This window comes from Pinus tabuliformis, chromosome 2_1, assembly GCF_031772625.1.
Source record: "Pinus tabuliformis cultivar Carrire ecotype Pingquan chromosome 2_1, CPIR1, whole genome shotgun sequence".
Taxonomy (NCBI): Eukaryota; Viridiplantae; Streptophyta; class Pinopsida; order Pinales; family Pinaceae; genus Pinus; species Pinus tabuliformis.
The window spans coordinates 879,440,874-879,467,725 of NC_142299.1; the positions used below are offsets into that span (position 1 = coordinate 879,440,874).

At 37.4% G+C, this 26,852-nt stretch overlaps 1 protein-coding gene and 1 pseudogene across 1 annotated transcript; both read left to right on the forward strand.

Annotated features, from left to right (window-relative positions):
* The first annotated feature begins 7,364 nt into the window (after positions 1-7,364).
* LOC149203460 (lysine-specific demethylase JMJ27 pseudogene) lies at positions 7,365-9,295 on the forward strand (annotated as a pseudogene).
* A 373-nt stretch (positions 9,296-9,668) lies between these two features.
* Positions 9,669-11,213, forward strand: LOC149203461 (uncharacterized). The gene has a single exon (XM_089401881.1). It carries the CDS (start codon positions 9,669-9,671, stop codon positions 11,211-11,213), a length of 1,545 nt encoding a protein of 514 aa, XP_089258007.1.
* The last annotated feature ends 15,639 nt before the right edge of the window (positions 11,214-26,852 follow it).

The window sequence follows — 26,852 nt, forward strand, 5'->3', positions numbered from 1 at the left end:
ATTATTCTATGATCATTATAGATTCCATCTAATGTATCAAGAACTTTTTCCCAATACACTACTTTATTTTTCCATTCCTCTGTAACAATTGGTGAATCCTCGTTCCCAATAGTGTCTTTCCACATTTTGATGTATGATGTTATCCCTTCCTTTAGTTCTTTTAAATAGACATCATTTTGTTTGGAAGTTAAGAAAGATGGCTTCCCTATGGGAATTATAGGTCGGCCTTCATCATCTATATTCCATAACTCAACTGGTTCTGACCACTCAATATCTCTAATTGATTCTTTGTACCTTAGTACTGGAACATCATTGAGTACAAGAAATTGGAAGTATTGGACATTAAGATGTCCATCTAGTGCATTTTTTCCCTCCTTGATGTATCCATTAAGGAAACTTTTGAAGTCATAGACCTTGTCAATAAGTGTAGGTGGAAACACTCGATTTTCTTCAATTGTGCGATATGTAACCATCATTTCAGGTAGAGAATAAATATCTTTACTTTTTAGGTTGGAAGACATTCTTCCGTAGGTTCCATCTATGTCTTCATGGGTGTGCCCCACAGGCAAGAACCCAACCTCAATAGTGATGAAGACACCAGGTGCAGTTAAAAGCGATAGAAACATGAAAAGATAGCGATTCTTATTATCACTTGCTGCATTGTCCAACTGTAACAACAAATGTGGAGGAAGAGGTTTAAAATCAACATTTTGAATTTTTGAACTTCCATGAGATATAAAATCATCCTTGTACCCTTGACATTTTGAGTAAATAGAGGTGTCAATTAATGCATTTGTAAGTGGGTTTCTTGAAATTCCACTTTCATAAAGTAGATCACCATACATATCCATTTGTGGGTCTTCAAGGTCCCTTAAGCACTTTGCAAGAGATGTAATAGTAAATTGTGATCCCATATGGACAAATGGTAAGGAGAAATGACCAAAACCTCCTGCCTTATGCCCATGTGTAAGCATACTTGTCAATGACAAACCTAAATTTGTTCCTACAATAGATTTTGATTTGACACGTAGCCTTGGGATTGAAGTCTTTGTTTTGTCCATTTTATCATGGATAATGCTCAAATACTCCTTTGGAAACCGCTCTGACATAATTCTATGGGCATAGTAGCAATATCTTCCACACATAACAATCTTGTTATGTTTCTTCAACCTACCTCGTGCCTTTTCTTCCAACTCTTTTGTAGTTGCTGACTTCATTTTTGCTTTCAACACAATACATTCACTGCATTTACTGAAGTTGGTGTTCTTTGAAAATGCCACATCTCAAAACTTAGTATTCCAAATCTTGCTCATTGTTGACTGTGATATTGATGGGTAATTGAGCTTTTGAAGAGCCTCATTGATCTCTTTTAACAAAGAATTTTGTGTGTAAGTCGAAGGAAGCAATATTAAAGGAGCAGATGTTCCATCTTCTTCAACTTGACGTGTTTGGTTTGGTGAAAAATCTGAATTATCCATTACAATTTTGTGCAATATTTATATGGCTGCCACTGTGTGAGTTCTTGCTTTGCATGTGTTGGTGTTACCATGAATAGCTTTGATCTGTCCATGTTGGAAATAATGCTGGTAGTTATAGAATGTTCGTTGAGGAATTTTATGTATCTTATACCATGTTTTCGTACAAATAATATTCCCATTAAATCTCATGTCCTTTACATTTCTAGCAATAGGTGGTAAGCCATGGCCATGGCCATGGCCCTTTGACATGACTGTGTTTGACATGAGTGAATTCAAGACAAATTCTCTAGTACCATTTTTATTTATTTGTCTCATATCCCTTCTAGCACCTGCAATGGCCTTCCTATCCACATGTTGAAGACAATCTTTTCTACAACATACATCTGCTGCCAAAACTCGAATTTCTTTCTCTTCATCTATTTTTGTTTGACATTTTGCAATTTTTTTTGTAGCCATAACTTGTTTAATCCTTTTATATGGCCTTGTTACATGCATATCAATTGAGTTTCTATCTTTTTCATTACAAAAGTACCCATCCCAATTGTTTAAGGGATTTGTGTCCTCTATAACATCCCATATCACCATTTCCTTGGGTGGCTCCTTGAACTTTTCCTTAACCCTTAATATCACACCTTTGTTGTCCACCAACTTATTTATTGGCCATCTAACCAAACATTGTATAGACTTATCCCCAATTCTACATATCTCACAATTTCCATCTATCTCTTCTAGAAAAACACCAAAATCCATTTCACCTAGTGTTTCACCCTCAACAATGTCATCCTCGCGGACATTAACTAGCATTCCTTTGGCAATGCACATGCTTGTTCCCATGCATTCATGTGTAAGAGAAACCTTTGTACATATGAATCTAACCCTATCTTGGGGAATATTTGTGGCATGATCATGACAGTGAGGCTCCAAATCTGATTCTGGCCAAATTTCATAAGATTCTAATGCACCCCCAAGTGTATGCTCAAATCCTGTTGGATGTGGTAGAGGAGCATTATGTTTTAACACCTTCTCGATTTTAACCACTATGCATCCTTTCTTTACCATCTTTCCATGCACTTTATGCCCAAGCTCTGTATTGAATATGGAGCCCTCGCCCACCTTCACTCCATGTTGCAGAAGATCTACCTTGGCTCCAATAGAAAATGTGGAAGAAACATTTGCACCTATAAACGAATGTAAATAAGGTTAGTATTTACTCCAAAAAAACATTTATTATGCTATCAATAATATATAATACATGCTTCAATATTTTGATTTACCTATGTTGTGTCTCAAACCCATGATCTTCCATGGATGTATGTCCCCTTCATTAACATCCTCATCAATCAAATGTGGTTGAGTTACATCAACTATCAAAATTGTAACATAACCAGCATTAACCCTTTCTCCAACATAATAAGTTCCAGACTCTGCAAATTCGACCCTTCCTAGCCCAATGACTTGATCATTAATAAGGAGATCAACATAGTCCCCTTTTGCCAAAATTATATTTTCCATTGTAGCTTGTATTAATTCTGTAACAACAATTAAATCGTAACTTGTAATTAAAAGGTTGAACCATGTAAAGTGTGACTTTATATTTTCACAAAAACACACAACTTACGAAAAAGTAATATAGATGCAAAAATTAAAATAGTATGGTAGTAATATTGTATGTAATGAAACATTGTTTCCTCAAATGAGAGCTAACAATCAATATCATTCCTTCTACTACAAACATAAGCATATTGCTAGAAGCAACATTACATGGTCAAATAAATCTAGCACGTGCTAGATTTCCTTCTAGGACAAACAAGCACATTGTCAATAAGAATATTCTAAGGCGAAGGAAATCCACCACATGCTAAATTTCCTTCTAACGTAAATAGAAGCATATTACTCACAAAAACATTTCAAAGTAAAAGAAATCTTACACATTCTAAAGTTTATTCTAGCACAAACACAATGACATTGCCAAAAACAACATTGCAATGTGAAAGATATCTAGCATACGCTTGATTTACTTCTAGCACAAACAAAAGCACATTGTCAACAATAACATTGTAGGGAAAACCAAATCCAACAACTTCTATCAAAAACACAATCACATTTCCAATAACAACGCGCAAGGTAAAATAAATTTAACGCGTGCTAGCTTTACATGTAGCATAAATACAAGCATACTACCAAAAACAACATTTCATGCCAGAAGAAATCTAGTGCATGCTATATTTCCTTCTAACACAAACAAAAGCACATTACCAAGGTGAAGGAAATCTAACACGTGTTAGATTTCCTTCTATAATAAACAACCAAATTGAAAACAACAATATTGCATAGCAAAAGAAATCTAGCACAACTTATAGCCCAAACACAAGCACAACATTTCCAATAACATTGCCAAGGTGAAGGAAATCTAACACTTGCTAGATTTCCTTTTATCATAAACAACCAAATTGACAACAACAATATTGCAAAGAAAAAGAAATCTAGCATAGTTTCTAGCTCAAACACAAGCACGTTTCCAATAAAAATATTGCAAGGTGAAAGAAATTTAATGCATGTTAGCTTTACATGTGGCACAAATACAAGAAAACTACCAACAACAACATTGCATGCCAAAAGAAATCTATTGCGTGTTATGTTTATTTTTAACACAAATCAAAAAAGTGTAATGGTGATTCTTTGTTGTGAAGACCCATATTAAAAGTGGTGTAATGCTAATAAGACCAATGCAGCTACTGCCAGGATACCAATGTAAAGTTTCATTGTTCAAAAGTTTAGGGCCTCGTTGGTAAAACCATGCATGTCATATTCAGTGACTATGGCATACTCTAAGGTAGATTCAGTAATAAATTTTGTGCATCAATAGAGTTTTGGCATTTTCTGGCTAAGTTAAGGCACCAACACCACAACTGTTATGAATCACCTAGTCAAGTCTCAAGAGAGAGCCTCTTTTGTCTCATCACTATATCAATCCATGAAATGGTGGAGAGCCTAACAACCTTCTCTTTTAATCACTCAAGCTAGACCAAATTGACAAGTTGTATTCCTACCTAACCAAACATTTTCCATGTTTTTGCTTCCTCATAAAAAGATAGCAGTCTAGGGGTTATCCTGATGCAAAATGTACCTCTCGACAGACTATGTTAACACCTTGTTTTAGGAGATTAACCCACTAGCCTTTGTTCTATAGTACAAATAAAATCGGTCACACTTTCATATTTTATTTGGATTTTATTTTAACCCATATGTAGTAGCATTGTGCTGACCAATACATTGGCTTTAAAAAGTAATGCAGTTCTAATAGTCAATATTGACATGGTTGGTCAATCTTTTTCTATGGAATAGATTTATGATGACAGGAAAATTATAGAAGTATCGATAGTCATAGAAAATGAATTTGCGAGAGACTGGGAAGACCAAATCAAGTTCCCACATCCATTGGCCTGTTGAAAACATCCCAACATGAGGACTCAGATACATATCTTGGAAAGGAATCTTCAAATGGAACCCGATCCAAAAAAAAATAGACAAACGTAAAAGAAATCGATCAAGACCCAAGAACAGATACAAAAACTCATTATGGGTATTGATATATATTGGGATAATGTGGTAAAGATGAAGCATAAGGTATTGGTGGACCACTGGGAACACATTAGGATGTCTAGTGGACAAATGAAAGAATGGGTGCAGAATGTTGGTTCTGTATTGTTGGAAATAGACCGAAGGTAAGCATGCTCCTCAATAGTTGGTTTGGATTCCACTTCATGACAGTGGAAGATGCAGATAGGATTGGCTCAATCTCATGCATGAAAGGTAGGGGATTTTTATGCTTGTAGAATTAGACGGTCAGATTTAATCCTATTAAAGAAGATCCCCAGCGAAAATACATATGGGTTAAACTCCCTGGCCTTCCTTTGGAACTATGGACCAAGAAGGAAATCATGGAAATTGCCAACAAGATAGGAAAATTCTATTATGTCGATGAAGGGTGTGCTGGCCTTCTAGAAAAATGAGTAGCATGGTTTTTCATTGAACCAGATTCCATAGAAGGTCTCCCGGCTACCCTTGATATCTATTAGAGTACACAATCTATCATAAAACGAGTGGATTACTGGGGAACCCCTTTTAGATGTTTGGGATGCCATAATACCATACATCTAATAGCGAAATTCCTACATAGACTTGGTTGGGATGACATCAAAATGTATGGTAAGGCTATAGGCATAAATCAAAATCATACTTTTCCCAAGAAAGAACATGCCCCTTGGGAGCTGCCAAATGAAGTGTAGGTGCCTGCGCTAGAATAAGTTCCTATAAACAATAGTAGTAGAAAGGATAACAGTATGTTGACTCCAGGAATTAATACTCAAGAAATAGATTCCCAAGATAGGCCATATGGACGGGGAAACTCGGCGAATAATGAAGATAAAAATTTCACTCAGGAGGTTGGCCAAATTCGATATATTACAAAAGGAAATGAACCCAGTGAACATCCAAAATTGAGGCCTTATGCAACATATCCTTCTCAACATGATAATATACAAGCAAATACTTCCCCTGTCTTAATTGATGTTGATGTGGAAAATCTAAAAATGGATGAATCACTGGGCCTCGAATCGTTATCAGTTAAGAAGACCTTTTTCAGGAGACAAAGTCTTTTAATAATATGGATTTCCCTAGAAATGGATCAACTAAGAAGAAAAAGGATACTAAATACAAAAATATATCCTCATGTAATGGAGTTGGGTCAGAGCTCAACACTTACTTTTCTGAAACCAATGAAGCAACTCTCTATCCAAACATTGATCTAGGAACTTCTTATTACTAATACGAAGAAACAAAGACCTCATATTCACGGGTCCTTATAGAAGACTATCCCGTAGCAACCCAATCTAATTGAGGATCATGTCATTAAATATCAGAAGTTTTGGATCACTACAGTCTTGTCGAACACTGCATAATATAATTCAAACCAAAAAGCCTGCTTTGGTGTTGTTACAGGAAACAATGGTAGATAGGGACAAAGTTCAAAATATCCTCTTGATTTTATGCCCAAATTGGGCGGTCTACACAACCAATCCACTAAGGAATTCTGGAGGTCTTTCCGCTATATGGAATCCCAAAATTTTCTCCCTTTTGGCTTACAAATCCTTCGTTGGCATCATTTTATCGGGATATTGTCGGGGTTATTTGACAAGATTTCGTATCCTTAATCTATATGCTCCATATGAAAATAGAAAATAATTCTGGAAGGTGGTAAAAATTCTATTGTAACTATTTTTAATGCTGCAACAAATGAAGTTTTGTCACATCCACTTTGCTTCTAGCCATCATCATTCATACCATGTCCAAGCAAGTTGAAGCAACTTATTCATTCTATATCAGCAATATACAGATAGGAAGTGTTTTAGACTACACTCTTGCTTTCATGAGTGTAGCCTTGGACATGGTGCGTGATAAATGGGATCCAACTCTAAAGAAAGGTTTCATCGACATTACTTCCTCAAGAGATTTCTATTGGATTTATAGCAGCCTTCAATTTGTATTTTGTGGAGAGATGATTGAAGATTTAATAGGAAATCAACAACGATTTGGTGATTTAGTAGCTTGGGGAGGTTGTACAATAATATACTTCACTTTGACCTATTTGACTTTGTGTATACAAATATTAATGCTGTAGAAGTGGATAATGTAGTAATAACATATTTGACATCAAGAGAAACATCAAAACCAACGAATTATGGGTAGGATCTGGAAAATGCAAAGAAGTCGAGAACATTGAACGATCACGTCTTCTCAATGCTAAAAGCACATTCTTCCGCTAAAGATAGAATTGATGTGCAATCAAGCAAATTGATGTCACACATATATTCTTGGATGTCTGTTATGGAATATAATAATAAGGCATTAGGTGAACCAACAATAAAGCCGGAGATTCCTAAAGCCAAACTTAATGCAGATGAGCATCTGTTCTGTGACAACTGCAAGACATCAATTGTTGATTACCATCGGAAATGCCCATATTGTTCATATGATCTTTGTCTCAGTTGTTGTCGGGGGCTTCGAGAAGGTTGTCAACCAGGTGGTGGTAAAGCAGAATTGGCCCAACAGCAGTCTACAGATAGAGGTTATTCTAGAGAGGGATTACCAAGAAATAAGCAAACAAAGGTGTCGGGCGGAAGATCAGGTTGGGAGCTTCACTCCCAGGTTACTAGCAATAGCACTGTAGACCCTACAGACAGATTACCAGATTGGAAGGCTAATAGTGATGGTAGCATTCCATGCCGAATATGGTGGCTGTGGTTGTCATTTATTAGAATTAAAACGCATTTATAGAATGAATATGATTGCAAAACTTGACAAAGAGGCAGAGGAAATGGCCAGCAGCTGCAAAGTCGCAGAGGGCTTGAAAATTTCTCACTCCTGTACCTCATGCTTCAAGTCTGGTTCTTATGGGAAAAATGGATATTCTGAAAGGAATTTACGCCAAGCAGCTCATAGGAAGGACAACAGTGAATTATTTGTACTGTCCAACTGTACAGGATACTAAAGAAGAAGGCCTTGAGCATTTCCAGAAACACTGGATTAGAGGTCAACCGGTCATTGTGCAGAATGTTCTTGAAGGCACTTCCAGTCTGAGCTGGGACCCATTGGTCATGTTGCGGCCTGTTCGAGAGACTATGAATGGCAAGTTTAATGAGGAGACAAAGATAAAGGCCATTGATTGCTTAAATTGGTGTGAAATTGAAATCAGCGTCAACCAATTTTTCAAAGGGTACGCAGATGGTCAAATGCATAAAAATGGTTGGCCTTTGATGTTGAAGCTGAAGGATTGGCCACCACGAAATTTCTTTGAAGAACGTTTACCACGCCATAGAGCTGAATTCATTAATGCATTGCCCTTTCATGAGTACACACATCCTGAATGGGGCCTTCTTAATCTGGCAGCAAAGCTTCCTGATAATTGCTTAAAGCCTGATATAGGACCCAGAACTTACATTGCTTATGGGACAAGTGAAGAACTTGGCCGAGGTGATTCTGTTACTAAGCTGCACTGTGATATGTATGATGTGGTAAATGTATTGACTCATACAGCTGAAGTCAAGTTCCCAGGGTGGCAGCAACTTAAGATAGATAAAATTCAAAGATCATTAAGAGCATTAGACTCGGAAGAACTTTATGAAGACTCAGATAGGATTGGAAATTCCTTTGGTGAAGAAGAGAGAGGAAAAACAACTAAAATTGAGGCATCATCATTTGATGTTTCTGTGTCTCAAAGCAACAGAAAAGTTTCTTCAAGTCAAACTATTGATGAATGCCTTAATGATAATGACATTGAATCTAGTTTGAGGGCAAAGTATCTTGATTATATGGAAGAGCAAAATTGGGATATAGATGGAGCAAAATATGATGGTTCAGAAAAGTGGAAAGCTCATAGTAGTGAACAAAAGGATCTTGGTACAATACCAACAAAGGTGGAAGGAAGGATTGCCAATAGAGAGAATAGTTTAGATGTCACACGTGGTGGGGCTCTTTGGGACATTTTCCGGAGAGAGGACATACCAAAGTTACAGGATTATTTATTAAAGCACTGTCAAGACTTCAGACATAGCAGAAATGTATCGGTTGATTCGGTTGTCCACCCCATTCATGATCAAACTTTTTGCTTGAATGAAGGTCATAAAAAGAAATTGAAAGAGGAATACCAAGTAGAGCCATGGACATTTGAACAACACCTTGGTGAGGCAGCTTTTATTCCAGCTGGATGTCCTCATCAAGTTAGAAACTTGAAGGGTTACCTGGACATGTTACTATGAAATTATTAAAAACTTTCAGATGGTTATCAGAACTATTTGGAATCAAAGCGCAACCTATCAGCTGTGGTATGAAGTATTTGGGTTTCCAGATCAAAGCAAATGGCTACACAAAATCCGATTGGAGTTGGATCCTTGACAGATTCCACAGAAGGATATCAGCATGGGAATTCAAGTGTCTAACACTGGCGGGAAGAGTAGTTCTTGTACAATCAGTTTTGAATCAGCTCACGATCTACTGGGCTCATTTATTTGCTATTCATGTAAGCATTATTAAAAGCTTGAATAGACTGTCTGCCAATTTCATCTGGGAGGCCAAGCAGACAAGAGGAAGTTTCATCTCACAAAATTAGCCAGCATCTCTTTGCCAAAGAACATGGGCGGTTGGGGCTTACTTGATATGCAATCTTTTGGAAGGGCCCTTTTATGCAAATCTTTGTGGAGAGCTGTTCATGGTGTTCGTCCATGGTGTAACATGATTCAGGCGAAATATTTAAAAAGGAAGGATTTTATTTTCTGGTACAGAAAAGGAATGATCGGGGTGCCATATGGATCATCTATTTGGAATAGCCTCCGCAAGATTGAATCTTATTTTATGAAGAATCATATCTGGCATTTTCAAAATGGTAGCAAGATTCTTATTGGCAAAGATCATTTTAAGGGAAGCAGCGGGGTGTCTAAAATTCCTGAATCTCTTTTGAATTTCTTCCACAGAAGGGGATATTTCTATTGGGATAGTCTGATTGATGAATGGCAGGGGCCTATTCCACTATGGAAAAGCGCAGACACACTTCAGATGCCTCACTCGATAGCAAATCAGTGGGATCTCATAAGGGTGAGTCTTAGGAATTGTGGAATATTTCGCAATGTGGAATCTGACTTTTTAATATGGAGCCACTCAAAGGAGATGAATAATATAAGGGTCAAAGAAGTATATCAGCACATCTTGCAATCAAAACGATCCCCGATCAATCCGATATTTCCTCACATTTACTGGAAGGATGGCTGTCCATCGAAAATGATACACTTCGCGTGGCTCACCTTTCATAATAAGATTTTAACCTGGGAGAATTTGAGGAAGCGCGGATGGATCGGTCCAGGCATATGTCCTCTGTGCAGATCTGAAGGGGAAAATAATGATCACCTGTTCATAAGATGCTATCGTTCTCAGCAAATTTGGCAGTTTCTGGAGAACAGTTATGGAATTAAACTCAAGGCACATGCTTCAATAATGGATATGCTCCTCTGGTGCAGCGTACAGAAGTTAAATTGGCAAAGGATAATAATCTCTACCCTGTGGCACATCTGGAAATGGCGGAACTACATCATTTTTAACGATTCAAAAATGGCTAGCTCAGAAATCTTTGTTAAAATCGTTGCTACTTATGAAGCCCTTCCACAGAAAGCTATTATCCAAAGAAGGGGCGAATCCACTGAACAATCTTTGGAAATCTCTCCCTTCCCAAAGGCGTATTTCGACGGTGCGGAACAGCAAGGCACATGTGGCTGTGGCATCCTGATCATGGTAGATGAAAGCACTCAGTTCTCCATTCACTGGAAGGGGGGGAGTGGTTCTAATAGTAAAGCGGAGGCCAAGGCTCTCGCAGGGTTATTAAAATTTTGCCTCTTCCTTAATCTACAGCATGTTTCCATTTTTGGGGATTCGAAGGTTATGGTCGACTACATCTCTGATAAGATCCATATTATAGTTCCACATTTGATTGGCTGGATGGGCAGGATCAGTTTTTTCTGGGATTCCATGGTTGGTAGTTCTATCCACCATATTCGCAGAGACAAAAATTATCTGGCAGATTCACTGTCTAAAACAGGTCTACAGGATGCTACTGGTTTTTGGTTTTTGCAGGTTCTATCTGAGGGAGTAAGCTATCATATCCAAGAGTTTATTTTGCCGGACTTCTAGTTTCATTTCTGTTTTCTTCACAGGTTTCCATGGACGGGTCTCTGATCTTTATGTGGCTGTTTCTTTTATCATCTTGTTTATGGATGGTGTACATGATGTTTCTGTACATCCATATGTTTCCTGTTTCTCTATGTGATCATGTTTTGTTTTGGAGATCTCCCAGAACACTATGTTTCAGTCAAATTTTCCTTAGCTATTCACTGGAATTCTCCCATGGTGATTTCATCTGGTTTTCTCTGCAAATGGGAGTGTATATGATGTAAATTTTGAACTTTATATCCCTCATATAATAATATTCAGCTTTTTCATTCTGAAAAGGTTAAGCATAGCACATCAAGCCCAATCATGTCACTTTCTTGGTGCTTTTTCTGCCTGTAGCCATTCAGGTTTACTTGATGAGAACTGACATTATTTTCAATGCATAAGTCAATATTATGGAATTTTCCCCAGAGCAATGCAATATGCCCTTGGTTAAACTTTACAGTCTAAGTGGGTGCATGAATGATGCATATGGTGTTATTGAAAATTTATCTTTCACAAGTATTTACAGTTCCTTGCTTTACGCCTGTAGAATGCATGGAAATATTGAGAAATCAGACATGGAGATGATGTAGGTAGAGTCCAAAATTTTGGTTTGGCCAGCTATCATTATATTGTTTTATATATTATTAATTCTAAGCCTGATGAAAATTGTAATGTTGCAACATATAATTAACCCTAGTATATCTTTCAGGTATGCAAGATGACATAAAGATAACTGTGACAATAGCTGGAATATTTAAGAACAATTGGCTGGCATTAGAAAGGAGAATATCGAATTCTAATGTTGGCATGAAAGATGATGCAAACAGAAAGCTAATCCTAAAGGTTACAATTGAAATAATATTGAGGAAATCACTCAAATTTTAGGACTGGTAAATGGTGGCACTCTATTTAGAAAATATTTTTGGGAACAAAGGCCAAATTCTATTACACTAAATGAAAAATGTCATGGGAGGTTTTAAATAACATATTGAAGAATAAATTTGAAATCTAGTGGTCGGATATTATGAGATTGAAAGCAAATTTTCCCAAAAAAGGCCCTACTTCCCTCCATATTTAGATATAAAAAACTCCTTTGTTTTTTGAGACAGACAAATCCATAACTAAGTCTTTCTCTACAACAAATCCATAACCGTGTTGAAGGGAGAAGTCTCTACAACTGTCTTATGAGGAGGACCTATACGCTGTCAAAAGAGGTTCTAACTTTGAGTTTTCTTCCAAGTCTGGGTACTTGTCTATGATTTATGGCACATATGCAAGCCTTGAAAGTTTGAGAATGCGCAAGAATAAACTCCTGGGATAAATACCCATTTGATTATAAGGACTTCTCCTACATTGATGTGAAAGTGTCAGCAAGGAAATTTGCAGATATCTTAACACAGAAACAAGCAATCACATTCCATTAAAATGCACTTAACTTTACATATGCCCAAAAGCAGAGGAAATAACTAAGCTGGAATCCGATCCAAGAAAATGCCCCATATTATCATCCTATGCTTAGTAATGCTTACAAGGAAATGGGTTGGGTATGTGTTTAAAGTCTGTACAATCAAAAAGAAAGAATCTAAAGGTAGCCCCAACAATCTGAACAGACAACAAGATATCAGTTTACCAAGTCAATCTAATAATGTAGCACATATGGACTCATCTTGATATTGCTGCCTTGAGTTTACTGGCTATTTCACTTGTCAAAGCGAAGGATAATCCCTTCGATTATGTGCATACAATGGGCCAGTATCTTGAGCACTGAGGAATCAGATGAACGCAGCTGATTTTATCTCTCTAGAGGTAGCACTGGTGTATTCTAGCTGTGTAAGTGTCATTTAATGAGGTTGCAACTTTTTACATATTACAAAAATACGTGAATAAATGGCAAGATCATAAACAACCACACAAACGGCAATTGTTTTCCATTGAGAAGAATCTATATACCCCTTTCAATGTCCTGCAAGGCAAGGACATGGATTGAAAAAAATATATATACTCTTCTCAAAATATTCCTAGTTCTCCAAGTTGCAACCGAGCCTCAAGAACTTAACAGTTGTGAAGCATTGAAACCCATATTCTTGTATTCTGGTTTTCGTCATATGATTAAGAAAATAAAAAACTATACAAACATATGTATCATATTGATAAAATCGGTATACCCCTATCAAGGTTTTGCAATGCAAGATCGGCTAGATTCACCCAGTTTTGGGTTGCGGTGTAGATATCCGTATACTGCTCAGCCACAACCAGTATTTTTTCCTTCATCGTTGTCTTAGCAAGTGCAGAAGTGCCAAGAACAAAATTTTTATGATTTTTTGGAAGGTCAATAGTCACGGGTGTTTTAATATAATTTTAACCTTGAGATGACAGGTTATGACGAAATCTGCAACGACTGGGAATCTGGTAGGGTATACGACGGGATGTAATGATTCTCGCTAGAGTGGGAGGAAGTTGCTATGGTCCCTGTCGCTTCTACTTTCCTCGTTCTGCTATGATATCGCTTGTTGTGCGTCTTTTCTACTTTCCTCGTTCTGCTATGGTCCCTGTCTCTTCTACTTCCGTCTCTGCAATTCAAATGTCTGTGTGTGCGATCGCAAATCTTCCCCATCCGCAGACGAAATGGCTAACCTTCACTCTACTCTCCACAAAAGAGATCTAATTTGTCAAGGTTTTTTACCCAAAGGATCCATCACCCCTAATGATTCATAAGATATGCCCTAAGCATAATCATAACTTTACAAAAAACTGAGAGCGGAGGGTCCCCTTCTTAATCTCCACCAAAATCGGCACTAGGCGTACATGTGCCCCCTCTTGATCAATCATCTCCTCAAACCTTCGATTTGATGTGCAAACAAAAAAAGTAATTTAGGGGAAGTGGAGATGCCTTTGAATTCATCCGCCCATTTTCAGTTATGATGGGCATGTGAGCAATGTCAAAGATGATTGCAGGGCAGGAACTGATCAGGGAAAACTCTTTGATAACCAAAGAAAGTGGGATGGTACGCCTCGACAGAGAAATGCCCTCCAAATACTAATACTAATGAAAACTGTTGTGCCCTCCATACAATGGAAAAATGATTCAAAAGAAATTATTTTCGAGTTGAAGAGGTGACCCCAGGAACAACTTTTGTGCCCTCCATACAATCGAAAACCCCAGGAACAATTGTTGCGCCCTCCATACAATCGAAAAATGATTCAAAAGAAATTATTTTCGAGTTGAGGAGGTGACCCCAGGAACAACTAAGGAGGTGCCTGAGGTGGATATAGAGGAGGCTACAGAGGAGGCAGGAATGGCACTGGAGAGGATCCAGAAGCTAAAACATACATGAAAATTTTGCCTGCAGTTTCTACACCCTATCTTCAAGGAGCTATTTTTTAAGAAAACAAAGAGAAAGCTAAAACACATACCTGTTTTAGGCAAAAACTATGGAAGATCGGCCTCACAGAAAAAATAGCAGTAAATGCAGAGCTGGTAAACCTGTCTTGGCTATTGCTCCTCAAAGCACACTGATCTGTCTGCTCAAAAGTTTCCCAAATCGTTGAATACCAGATAACTTGCCAAATATCATATAATAATATAAGATAGCTGGTTCAGAAAATAAGCTTTCCCACTGGGTGTGAACCGTGACAGCGACACCTTAATCAATCGTTGGAAGAGAATGTTCACGCCGTGGGACTTCGAGCCAAGGAGATAAGAACAGACAATTCGAGCCGAACCAAGCCCAGCCAAGGAGATAAGCGAAATTTTAAATTTTCCCACAAAATTTTAAATTTTCTCACAGAAATGTTTGAAAAGTCTACTTCATAATATTTTTTTAAAGGTTCATTTGCCAGCAGTTCTATTAATTGAATTTTCCCACAAAATTTTGAATTTTCCCACAAAATTTTGAATTTTCTCACAAAATTGTTTGAAAAGTCTTCATCATAATAATTTTTTAAATGTTCATTTGCCAGCAGTGCTATTAATTTGCGCATTTATTTTATTAATACAAACCATATAATATTAACTAACCTTTGCATCTTATAAATTATATAAACACACATTTGCATTCTATAAACCATTCACCTTAGAGGCACCGGGAAGTGGTTTTGTACAATGTGCATAATTTATATTATTGCTAAACCTTAAAAACCATTCATAGGCCCTAGGATGATAATGGTGTTTCTTCTTAGATGATGTCCAAGGCCCCAACAAAAGTCATCTTTGTTGGGCAAATCCTCACATTAACACCCATACAACATTTATATACCTATGGTTTATAATGCTGGCAAATAGTGCTCCTCATCACCTAATTGTGCAAAAAGCCCCAACTAACCTAGTCTAGGTTAGATGTCCTCGATATTAACATATTATCCTACATTATCCATTAGCTCATGGAGATAGAGGGTTCAAGGACTCTCACTTGATGGTTGGGGACTATAGTCCATTAAGAGGTCAAATGTCGGGCTAACTGTATTAAGGACACCTCAAGGTCAACCAACACTAATGAAATGTATTAGTTGTTTGTACATCGACCTATCAAAATGTCACAATATTGGGTAGTAGACATTAGTAAGTAGGACACTAGTCGCCAACAAGAAACCTTGATAACGATAGAGTAATGATGTGATGAGTGGATGTGGACCCAGGGATACCGCATGTCAATTGTGTGGCAGTTGATTTGACATGCTAACGTCTCATTATGATGTGGCACCAATGTGGGTCTAGATGACATGGCATACCAATGTGGCATGTTGACATGGCAATGGAAGGTTGACTTGGCACTGAGGTGTTGTATAGGTGGTAACCATATAGTGACGACGTGGATGTTGGGATTTTGGATGTTAAGATATCAACTAATTAGTATCAATGACACTCTCTAGCCTCTTCCTGAGGGCCCGGTGGCTTGATAGCTCGACCATTGGCCTTTCAAGATATTGGGTATTGAGAAATTAGGGCTTCAATCTACAAGCTCGTCTGTATGTTAGGTGTCGAGTATTGAGACAGTAAGTATGTATAGAGCATTAAGGAAAATCATGTGTTTCATGTGAATTTGGGCAAGCTTAGAAGTCAGGTTGCAAACTGCTACAAGTGTCCTTATTTTTCTACAAGAAACAGTGTAATGTGAAGGTGAATATGCTAAACATGATATTGGATGGCAATGATGCTAAGGAGAAATTGGAAAATTGAAAAGTGCACCTATCCAAGATGTAAACTTCATTATTAAAGATTTGTAAAGGAGTAGCTGGTTAGATCTTTCATCTTACCTGAATCTATCATTAGCTTTCCACATTCCATTAATAACTCGTTATGCTTTTTCCTGCCTCTTTTCTTTCCTGGAATTCTGGGAGCTAATCCCGATGTGTTTTCATGGTTTTCACACCTTCGTTGCCCTGCCTTTCACTTTTTCCTTGTTTGTCCAGCCCTATAGCCTGAGTTTTCCATAGGAACAGTTTTTGTACCCTATTAAATTCTTCTGGCGGTAAAGAGTCTACCCCACTCATGGTCCCCTGTTTCAAGAATCCTTCCAGATCTAGGTGTTCCCTGTCAAGAATCTCCTGCAGTTCATGATCTTCCGTTTCCATCTCACTTTGGGTCATTTCTTGGTCCATCTCCGGTTCTGCATCGCTCATCATAGTCTCTTTCTGTTTGATACTATCATGTGTTTGAGTTGTGTCTTCCTCTTTCTCCTTTTCCCCTGGGCTTCCTTCCATTACCTGATCTATCTTTGTTATCTCTTCTTCTTCTTCCAGAACTTGGAACCTATTCAGATTAGTCTATGGTCCTTCTATCTGCTACTGCTTTAGCCCCCTCTTGCCCCCTTTTCCTTTATGAACCACTTTGTGAAAGCCTTCAGTATCTTTCTTTGTGTTCGCCTTACTTTTGTTCTCTATTTTGCTAAGAGGGTAGTTTCTAAATAGGTGCCCATGCTCATGGAATTTTCAGCATCTGAAAGGAATATGTTCATAGTCAACTGTTTGCACCCATTCTTCATCCAAAACTTCTAAAATGACCTCATCCGGAAGAGCTCCAAAGAGATCCATCTCCACACATATTCTTGCGAAGGAAGTGTACTTACCCTTCTTGGTGGCTTCAGAAGTTTTGACAAAATGCCCTAACTTGTTTCCTATAGCAGATAACGATTCTGTTTGCCAGTAATCAAGGGGTAATGAGTAGAGTCTTACCCAGACCGGGACAGAAGTGAATTTTTCTCTCTCAGGGACAAAGTTCATCATCCACAGTCGCATATAAAGGCCTGCTGCTGCATAGAAGTAGGGCCCTCCTTCAAACACTTTGTCTTTGTCCTCAATATTTGTGAAGACTACCGTAAAGAAACCCTTAGACCCAAGATGTAGGTCAATGCTTCCTTTTGGTTTCTAGTTATATTTAATCCATGACTGTAAAGCTTTTTCTGTGGGCCATATTGCCATGAATTTACAAATGATAGCATATGTCCTCATGTGGTCTCTATGCGCCTGCAGAGCAGGATCATTTAAAACTACTCTGGGAGTGACCTCAGCTTTGGGTTTACATGGCCCTTTTTGTGCGTTGTTATTCACTCCTTGTTCCTTGTCTTCTTGCTCATTTTCCTTGTTGATGTTATTCTCCTTTGTCTTATTTGAATCTTGTTCCTCTTCTATAATCCTTGTCCCCTCACCTAAAGGACCTATGACACTCTCTAATGGTTTCTTTCCTCGACTAGCCACTGCTTGCCTATAGGATGGAGTGGAGCTCCCTCCCCTGCGTGCTTCCATGGAAACTCCCGCGAACTCTTGCAAACACTAACACTTCCAGGAAATTCCACGCAATTTTCGACTAATCACTAAATTTAGAATGCATGGCAGATTAGTTTATTCTTTCCCAATTCTCAACATGCTACAAATCTAATAAATTTTATACTTAATATTAATTTAAAATTTAAATATAATCCTAGTGTATTATGTATGGCATAAGAAAATAATATGAAGTGTTATCAACCAATTTCCTTCCTTATATTTATTTGTAGTCATCATTATGTTTTTTACCCTTTTGCATATATTGGGCCCTTCATTTTGAGCTTGTTGGAGCACGAACATTGGTTCAACACTAGGAATATGCCTCCTCCATTCATTCTTAGTGTATTGTTTGGCTTTGAGAGCGTCAAATTAGTCTTTTCTAACCAACATCCATACTTAGTGTATTGTTTGGCGTTCAAAGCATCAGATTAGTCATTTCTAACCAACATCCATACTTAGTGTATTGTTTGGCATTCAAAGCATCAGATTAGTCATTTCTAACCAACATCTATATATTTTTTCTAGAATATTTCATTCCCTAGAATTTTTTGGTATTTTTTCTCAAAAATTATATAGTAGAAAAGTTCTCACATCACACATCAAACCAAAAGGATACAAAACAACACACACACTTCTATGTACAAGGTACAATCACAACTCAATCAAAACAATCATGTCAATGTGTGCCTATTTTGGACACAAGAAAAGGATTCCCGTACATGAACTCAGGGAGGAGTTGAGGTACCATATGGTGTGCCATGATGGGGCCATGCCATACAAATTTTAACTATGAGACTCCTAAAGATTGATGATAACAAGGAAAACCTAGAATCATAGTGTTATTAGGAATAACCAGAGGACATAAAAAGTGAGTGGTCTTGTGAGCTACTGTGGCTCCATGACAAGGACTATGAAGACATAAATGGGTGACAAGAAACTCACTGAATGATGGATGTGTGTTTGACAATTCACTGGAAAGTTCAACATTAGAAACCAAAAACGTTACTTGGTCCAAGGGTGACACTTCCAAGGATGGCTGAGAAAATGCCCCCTAGGTTAATTCGAGATTTAGTTTACCAATCTCTACTTTTTCCCATTTGGGGAGACTAGAGGTATCAAGACGCATAATCTCCCTAGGATTGTCAATAGGTGAATCCATGACCTCCATGATGAATTTTTCCATAGGAAATTTGTCATTAGGGAGTCATGTTCAATAGGCAGAGTGACAACCCATGTGGTAAAATGATCCTAGTCATATTCCAAGGGATCTACCCCTCTAATAGTAGTCAATAAGGATTTGCGCTACATGAGGCAGGACTGAAAATCCTCTAAGGAAGACATGACACATGATGCTTCGACTAACTCTTCAATAATACTATAATTTTGGGAAGCCCGCGCATCGGGATTGTTTGTTAACTTTTGGAATACACTGTTAGGTGGGTGATATAGCAGTTCCATAGGCTTATCTGATCTGAGAGATCTAGTGGAAGCGAAAGGGGTGGTCAAGTCCTTAGAAGTAGAACTTGACTCAGGAGGGTCATATGATTTTTCTCTCGTGGTAAAATAAATGTGAGAATTAACATGAGGACCTATGCATTGTTATTAGGACCATATTACCATTTCCCCACATTACCCATAGGAGGAGGTGGAGAATCTTGTACAACCATTTGTTGTTATGGCAACACTTTTGATGGATTTTACTCATTGTTAACTAGATTTATTATTTCTTTGTGACTAAAGTTGAAAAGTGGAAATACAAAATATTTAATAAATGAGTAAATATTATTTCAAGGGTGTTACCAAGCATATTGCTTGAGGTTGTATATGAGACAAGTATATATTGCTAGAAGAATAGAGATTGAAAGATAAAAAGTGTAGCAATAGGCATCAACATATAACATGAAAAATTTCAAACACTTTTCAATAGGAATTAACCACTAAAGGGAAATAAACATTTTCCATACAACATACGTGGGGAAAATATTTGCTTTGTAGGTGTTGTATTGAAGTGGCTTGGGAGCTTATACATGGACCATGAGCATTATCTTACACCTCTTTTAGGCCCTCAGGGACTAGTTTTCATCCTTGAAAAATGTTCAAGGGCCTAAGAAGCTAAAACATACATAAAAATTTTGCCTGCAATTTCTACACCCCATCTTCAAAGAGCTATTTTTTAAGAAAACAAACAGAAAGCTAAAACACATACCTGTTTTAGGCAAAAACTATGGAAGATCGGCCTCACAGAAAAATAATAGTAAATGCAGAGCTGGTAAACCTGTCTTGGCTATTACTCCTCAAAGCACACTGATCTGTCTGCTCAAAAGTTTCCCAAATCGTTGAATACCAAATATTTAGAGCCCAACTTGCCAAATATCATATAATAATATAAGCCAGCTGGTTCAGAAAATAAGCTTTCCTCCTGGCCGTGAACCCTGACAGTGACACCTTAATCAATCGTTGGAAGAGAATGTTCAGGCGATGGGACTTCGAGCCAAGGAGATAAGAACAGCCGATTCGAGCCAAGCCCAGCCAAGGAGATAAGCGAAATTTTAAATTTTCCCACAAAGTTTTAAATTTTCCCATAAAATTTTAAATTTTCTCACAAAAATGTTTGAAAATTCTTCATCATAATAATTTTTTAAATGTTTATTTTCCAACAGTTCTATTAATTTGCGCATTTATTTTATTAATATAAACCATATAATATTAACTAACCTTTGCATCCTAAAAATTTTATAAACACTCATTTGCATCCTATAAACTATTCATCTTAGAGGCATTGGGAAGTGGTTTTGTACAATGTGCATGGTTTATATTATTGCTAAATCTTAAAAACCATTCGTAGGCCCTAGGATGATAATAGTGTTTCTTCTTAGATGATGTCCAAGGCCCTAACAAAAGTCATCCTTGTTGGGCAAATCCTCACATTAAACCTATACAACATTTATATACCTATGGTTTATAATGATGGCAAATAGTGCTCCTCATCACCTAATTGTGCAAAAAGCCCCAACTAACCTAGTCTAGGTTAGATGTCCCCGATATTAACATATTATCCTACATTATCCATTAGCTCATGGAGATAGAGGGTTCAAGGACTCTCACTTGATGGTTGGGGACTATAGTCCATCAAAGAGGTCAAATGTCGGGCTAACTGTGTTAAGGACACCTCAAGGTCAACCAACACTAATGCAATGTATTAGTTGTTCGTACATCGACCTATCAAAATGTCACAATATTGGGTAGTAGACATTAGTAAGTAGGACACTAGTCACCAACAAGAAACCTTGATAACTATAGAGTAATGATGTGGTGAGTGGATGTGGACCCGAGGATACCACATGTCAATTGTGTGGCAGTTGATTTGACATGCTAACGTCTCATTATGATCAATGTGGGTCTAGATGACATGGCATACCAATGTGGCAAGTGATGTGGGATGTTGACATGGCAATGGAAGGTTGACTTGGCACCAAGGTGATGTATAGGTGGTAACCATATAGTGGCAACGTGGATGTTGGGCTTTTGGATGTTAAGATATCAACTAATTAGTATCAATGACACTCCTTAGCCTCTTCCCGAGGGCCCAGTGGCTTGATAGCTCGACCATTGGCCTTTCAAGATATTGGGTATTGAGAAATTAGGGCTTCAATCTACAAGCTTGTCTGTATGTTAGGTGTCGAGTATCAAGACAGTAAGTATGTATAGAGCATTAAGGAAAATGATGTGTTTCGTGTGAATTTGGGCAAGCTTAGAAGTCGAGTTGCAAACTACTACAAGTGTCCTTATTTTTCTACAAGAAACAGTGTAATGTGAAGGTGAATATGCTAAACGTGATATTGGATGGCAATGATGCTAAGGAGAAGTTGGAAAATTGAAAAGTGCACCTATCCAATGCATCAAAACAACTTGTGGTAGGGTTAATCTAACAAAATGCAAGGTTGTAGTGCTTCTTGTACTTGCAAAATAGAGTAGAGTGTAAGAAACAATGAATAATACATAATGAACAAAAAAATTAAAAATAGTAATGGAAATGAACTAAATTCAAAGTAAAAATTCTATATAACTAATATAACAGTGCTACAACTATCATCAACAAATGTTAAGATAATCTGCAAGATAAAACTGCTCATAAACTATCTAAATAAACGTGCATGAAAGTAATGTTCATAAATATTTTGTAGACATAAACAAATGTGTGAACAGAAATGATACAAGAGGGATATCGACCACGTAGGTTGGGCCTTAACACAAGGAAACTTAAAAACCTTAGAAGAAAGCTAAACTAAGAGCTGAAATCAAATATCACTTCGATTAGCAAAAATGTTGTTTGTACATGACAAAGTTACAAAAAATGCTTAGAATCTAAACCTCTCGTATTATTCACATGCTTTCCTACAATTTCTTCTAATCCTATTATGCTACTCAAGCCTATTGTTTGTACAAGTGGATAGGAGGAAAACTCCTTGAGTGGAGGACTGCTTTCCCTCCAAAAATCAATAAAAACCTAGATCTTGTTTCCTAGATCACCACGTAGCAATAGTAAGGAGGATTTACTATCCTTAGGAAGTCGTGTTGGTTTTATTTTGTAGAAGGTAGTAGGCCCCACAAATATCTCTAGATGATTCTCCTTGAAATTTGTGTAAAATCCATTCAAATATTACACAATAGTCATGTTAGGCACATAAAGTATGAAAAATATCTTGGACTCTCCTAAGAACTCATTAAGCTAGGAAAGTATTATTAAGTGAACAAAATTAGGTTCAATATGGCCTTTATGTGCCTAGGAGTGGTTAGAAAAACCTTATGGGAGACTCATCACATATATTAATTGAGAAGACAAATTTTGAATTTATCAATTATTATGCAATTTAATAAATTTTATACTTAATATTAATTTAAAATTTAAATATAATCTTAGTGTATTGTGTATGGCATAAGAAAATAATATGAAGTGTTATCAACCAATTTCCTTCCTTATATTTATTTGTAGTCATCATTATGTTTTTTACCCTTTTGCATATATTGGGCCCTTCATTTTGAGCTTGTTGGAGCACGAACATTAGTTCAACACTAGGAATATGCCTCCTCCATTCGTTCTTAGTGTATTGTTTGGCTTTGAGAGCGTCAAATTAGTCTTTTCTAACCAACATCCATACTTAGTGTATTGTTTGGTGTTCAAAGCATCAGATTAGTCATTTCTAACCAACATCCATATATTTTTTCTAGAATATTTCATTCCCTAGAATTTTTTGGTATTTTTTGTCAAAAATTATATAGTAGAAAAGTTCTCGCATCACACATCAAACCAAAAGGATACAAAACAACACACACACTTCTATGTACAAGGTACAATCACAACTCAATCAAAACAATCATGTCAATGTGTGCCTATTTTGGACACAAGAAAAGGATTCTCGTACATGAACTCATAGAGGAGTTGAGGTACCATATGGTGTGCCATGATGGGGCCATGCCATACAAATTTTAACTATGAGACTCCTAAAGATTGATGATAACAAGGAAAACCTAGAACCATAGTGTTATTAGGAATAACCAGAGGACATAAAAAGTGAGTGGTCTTGTGAGCTACTGTGGCTCCATGACAAGGACTATGAAGACATAAAGGGGTGACAAGAAACTCATTGACTAGTAGCAATGTCCTGTTTTTGCCCTATCTAGGCCATGCACTCACTCCCCATATTTGAGGATGTCTGCCCGATGGACCGATTGCCTGGTCCATGAAATCCCCAAGACTAATGCACCTTCGCATTGTGATTGCTATTACTGCGATGAGTATTATTGCTACTAGCCCCCTGTTGTGGCTGCCCTCTTCCTCCCATAGGAAAAAACATCACTGGATACCTCGAACAAGACGGGGTCCGGGAACAACGACTTATGACTAAATCTAATAATTTGTTGGTCTTTGCATACCCACTCCAGCTTAACAAGCCTGGTAAAGCTCAGGATTGAAAGAAAATATATTTAGTAAAAACCCTAACGCTAAGGGTTTGACAGTGAAATTGTGGACAAATCCAGCGAAATAAAGACCCTCCGAGAGACATTGGCCCAGCTGAACAAAACGTTCACCTCCACTGTTCGATCCCCTTACTAGTTGACCAAGAAAACCCGCGAGACCATAAGTTGCCAAACCGCCGCAGATAAATATAAACCAGGTGTATTGACCCTTGTTTGCTAGCGTTGTGACCATTCTCTCACGCTGTTATCACTCCCGAGTGTAGGTGAAAACCCATCTTCGCACCAGAAAAAACCCTAGGGTTAGACCGCCATGGAAATTCCTCTTGGATTCTTCCATCTGATCTTCTCTAGACAAATTCCTTATTTCCATTTGATTTCTGTTCTATCTACAATTTCTTATCTAATATTGGAGCATCTCCATAGATTAGTTAACCTTACTAAACCAAACATTTTATTAGAAATAATCATTAATCTTATAATATTACGACTTCATTGCACTTTTTGACCATACACAACTTGTTTTTATGTCACCATAATTCACCTTTAATGTAACATGATTACATTGAAAAATCAACCAAAATCCCCTCAAATAATTTTTCCTACATAGAATTCTTTACCATAAACAATACCTCCCCATTAAGCCAAAGAAAACACTTACACATTTCATTTAATTTCAATTCAACTAAAATCCCCTCAAATAATTTTTCTTGCATAGAATTCTTTACCATAAACAATACCTCCCCATTAAGCCAAAAAAAACACTTACACATTTCATTTAATTCCAATTGAAAAACACAAAAGCATTTCATTTAAGTTCCATTCAACGTTTCACGGCATTTCTGCTTTTCAAATATCAAAACTTGTTCATTTCCCTCGCGTTCCAGGGTTTTTCAAATATCAAAATTTTTTCATTTCCCTCGCGTTCCAGGGAGGAAGGTCGCCATATCATCCCATTATGTTTCTCAAAGATCAAAATTTATTCATTTCCCTCACGTTGCAGGGTTTTTCCAGGGAAGAAAGAGGAAGGTCGCGGCCATGTTGTCGCAGGTTTGATTTGATACATTTGGTTGAATACAAGAAATTGGATTCTAGGTGCCTCCAATCGTGGTGGTTTCATTCTACGAAGGGATCTGCACAAGGTTCCCCCACACTCTTTGTGCGATGGCCCATCCCCAAGCCTCCATCACTCTTTGCAACTTTAAAATACTTCTAGACAAGTGCAAGAGGCACTCAAGAGGCTGTATGTACAAGATTCCGTAGAGGAAGATGGAGCCGAAGGTATGTGTTATGTGCCAAAGAAGCGATAGGTGTCTTTCCGACCCTGAAATCAGTGAAGAAATTAAGCAGAAAAGAGAGCAAAAATGCGTTGATTAAGACGAGGAAATAAAATGTCCCAAGACTGTAGGAGGTCACCATCTAGATGCTCTGCCACAGGTGGATTGTGATGATCCAGTCGTCCCTATAAATGTCAGAGACAAAAAAGGCCTCAGATTTGCTTGTACCACAGGGTTCCGAGAGTTCCGGAGCAATGAAATCAGATGCCGAGGAAATGGATGTGAGCTAAGACAAGCAGGATCGAGGCTCTGTGCCAGAGGAGAGGTTTCCAGAGGATACTAAACCCACTCAAGAGGTAGGTAACTACATTTTATTTTTATTGTTTAATTATAAGAATTAATGCAAGAAACTTGCCCATGAGTGACTTCCGTTGGTTTAGGTGATAAGTCTGGATGGTAATTTTTCTACCAAAATCGCCTGGTGCTTTTCTGTTATGCCATTTAGGTGGCATGGACAACAGTGATAGTGAAGCCTGGTGGTTGGGTTAAACTCTGCTGACCTCACTAGTGAACCAATGCCTTATTGGTGACTTATGTAGAGTTTTTCACTTTTGAAATAACTAATAGCTTGCATGTCATTCAATAGAACGGTTTAGGTTGGATGTCGATATTCCCAAGTAAATTTTTGTTAAAACTACGATGGGAAATGAATGGAAGATTAGGTCTACCCCTGACCGATGGACTTCTCTACCCTGTGCTACATACCCATTTAATGACATGCAACATTGTTCAGATCAATGTCAGTAGAGGCGTGACTAGTATACCTCTTTTCCATTCAGTTCTTGTTCCTATTATCATTTCCATTCCTCTGTTGGGATTACACTTCGACAACACCACCAGTCTTTAAGTGCATGATATATTCAGGGAGATGGGTGGGTTCAAGTTGCTTATCTGTTAAAATTCTATAGTCACGATTCTAGTTTTGTTTTGTTTCTAGTTATGTTTATGTTTCCTATTTCTAGTAAAGTAGGTTTTGTATCCCCAAAACTCAATTTTATAGTGGTAATGTACGCCATCACTGAGGTGATTTACGCTTATAATTCGCCAGAAACCTTGAGTCCTATTTCTTGTTCTATTCACCATGCAGTCATGTCTCTTGTTTTGTTTATGTTTTACCCTTTTTGGTAAAATACGCTTGGACTGTGGATTGATATTTTAACAAGATGGGTTGCGAGTAACAAGTCCCTGCCCAAGGGCATGATGCCAAGAGAAAATACTGTCAATTCTTGCATCCAAAAAATGAAAACAGTCCAACTCCATATCCCACAAACAGTCTTCTAATGGCATATTTAATCAAGTTAAAAAACATACAGTAAAACAAGTAAGTCTAACTCCATATCCCACAAACAGTCTTCCAATGTCTAATAGGAATTCCTTCTGTACAAGAGTAGAATATAAGTACATTGTACTCTTTCTTAGAAACCATATTTCCTGAGAGAAGATAATAGTCCTAAAGTTATGAACTATTAACTATCATTGTTCATAAAGTTTCTTTTGAAGAGAATCAAATTATATCAATAAATATGCAGAGAACAGAAAC

Coding starts and splice junctions, on each gene's coding strand:
- LOC149203461 (XM_089401881.1), top strand. CDS start 9,669: ATGGGCGGTTGGGGCTTACTTGATATGCAATCTTTTGGAAGGGCCCTT.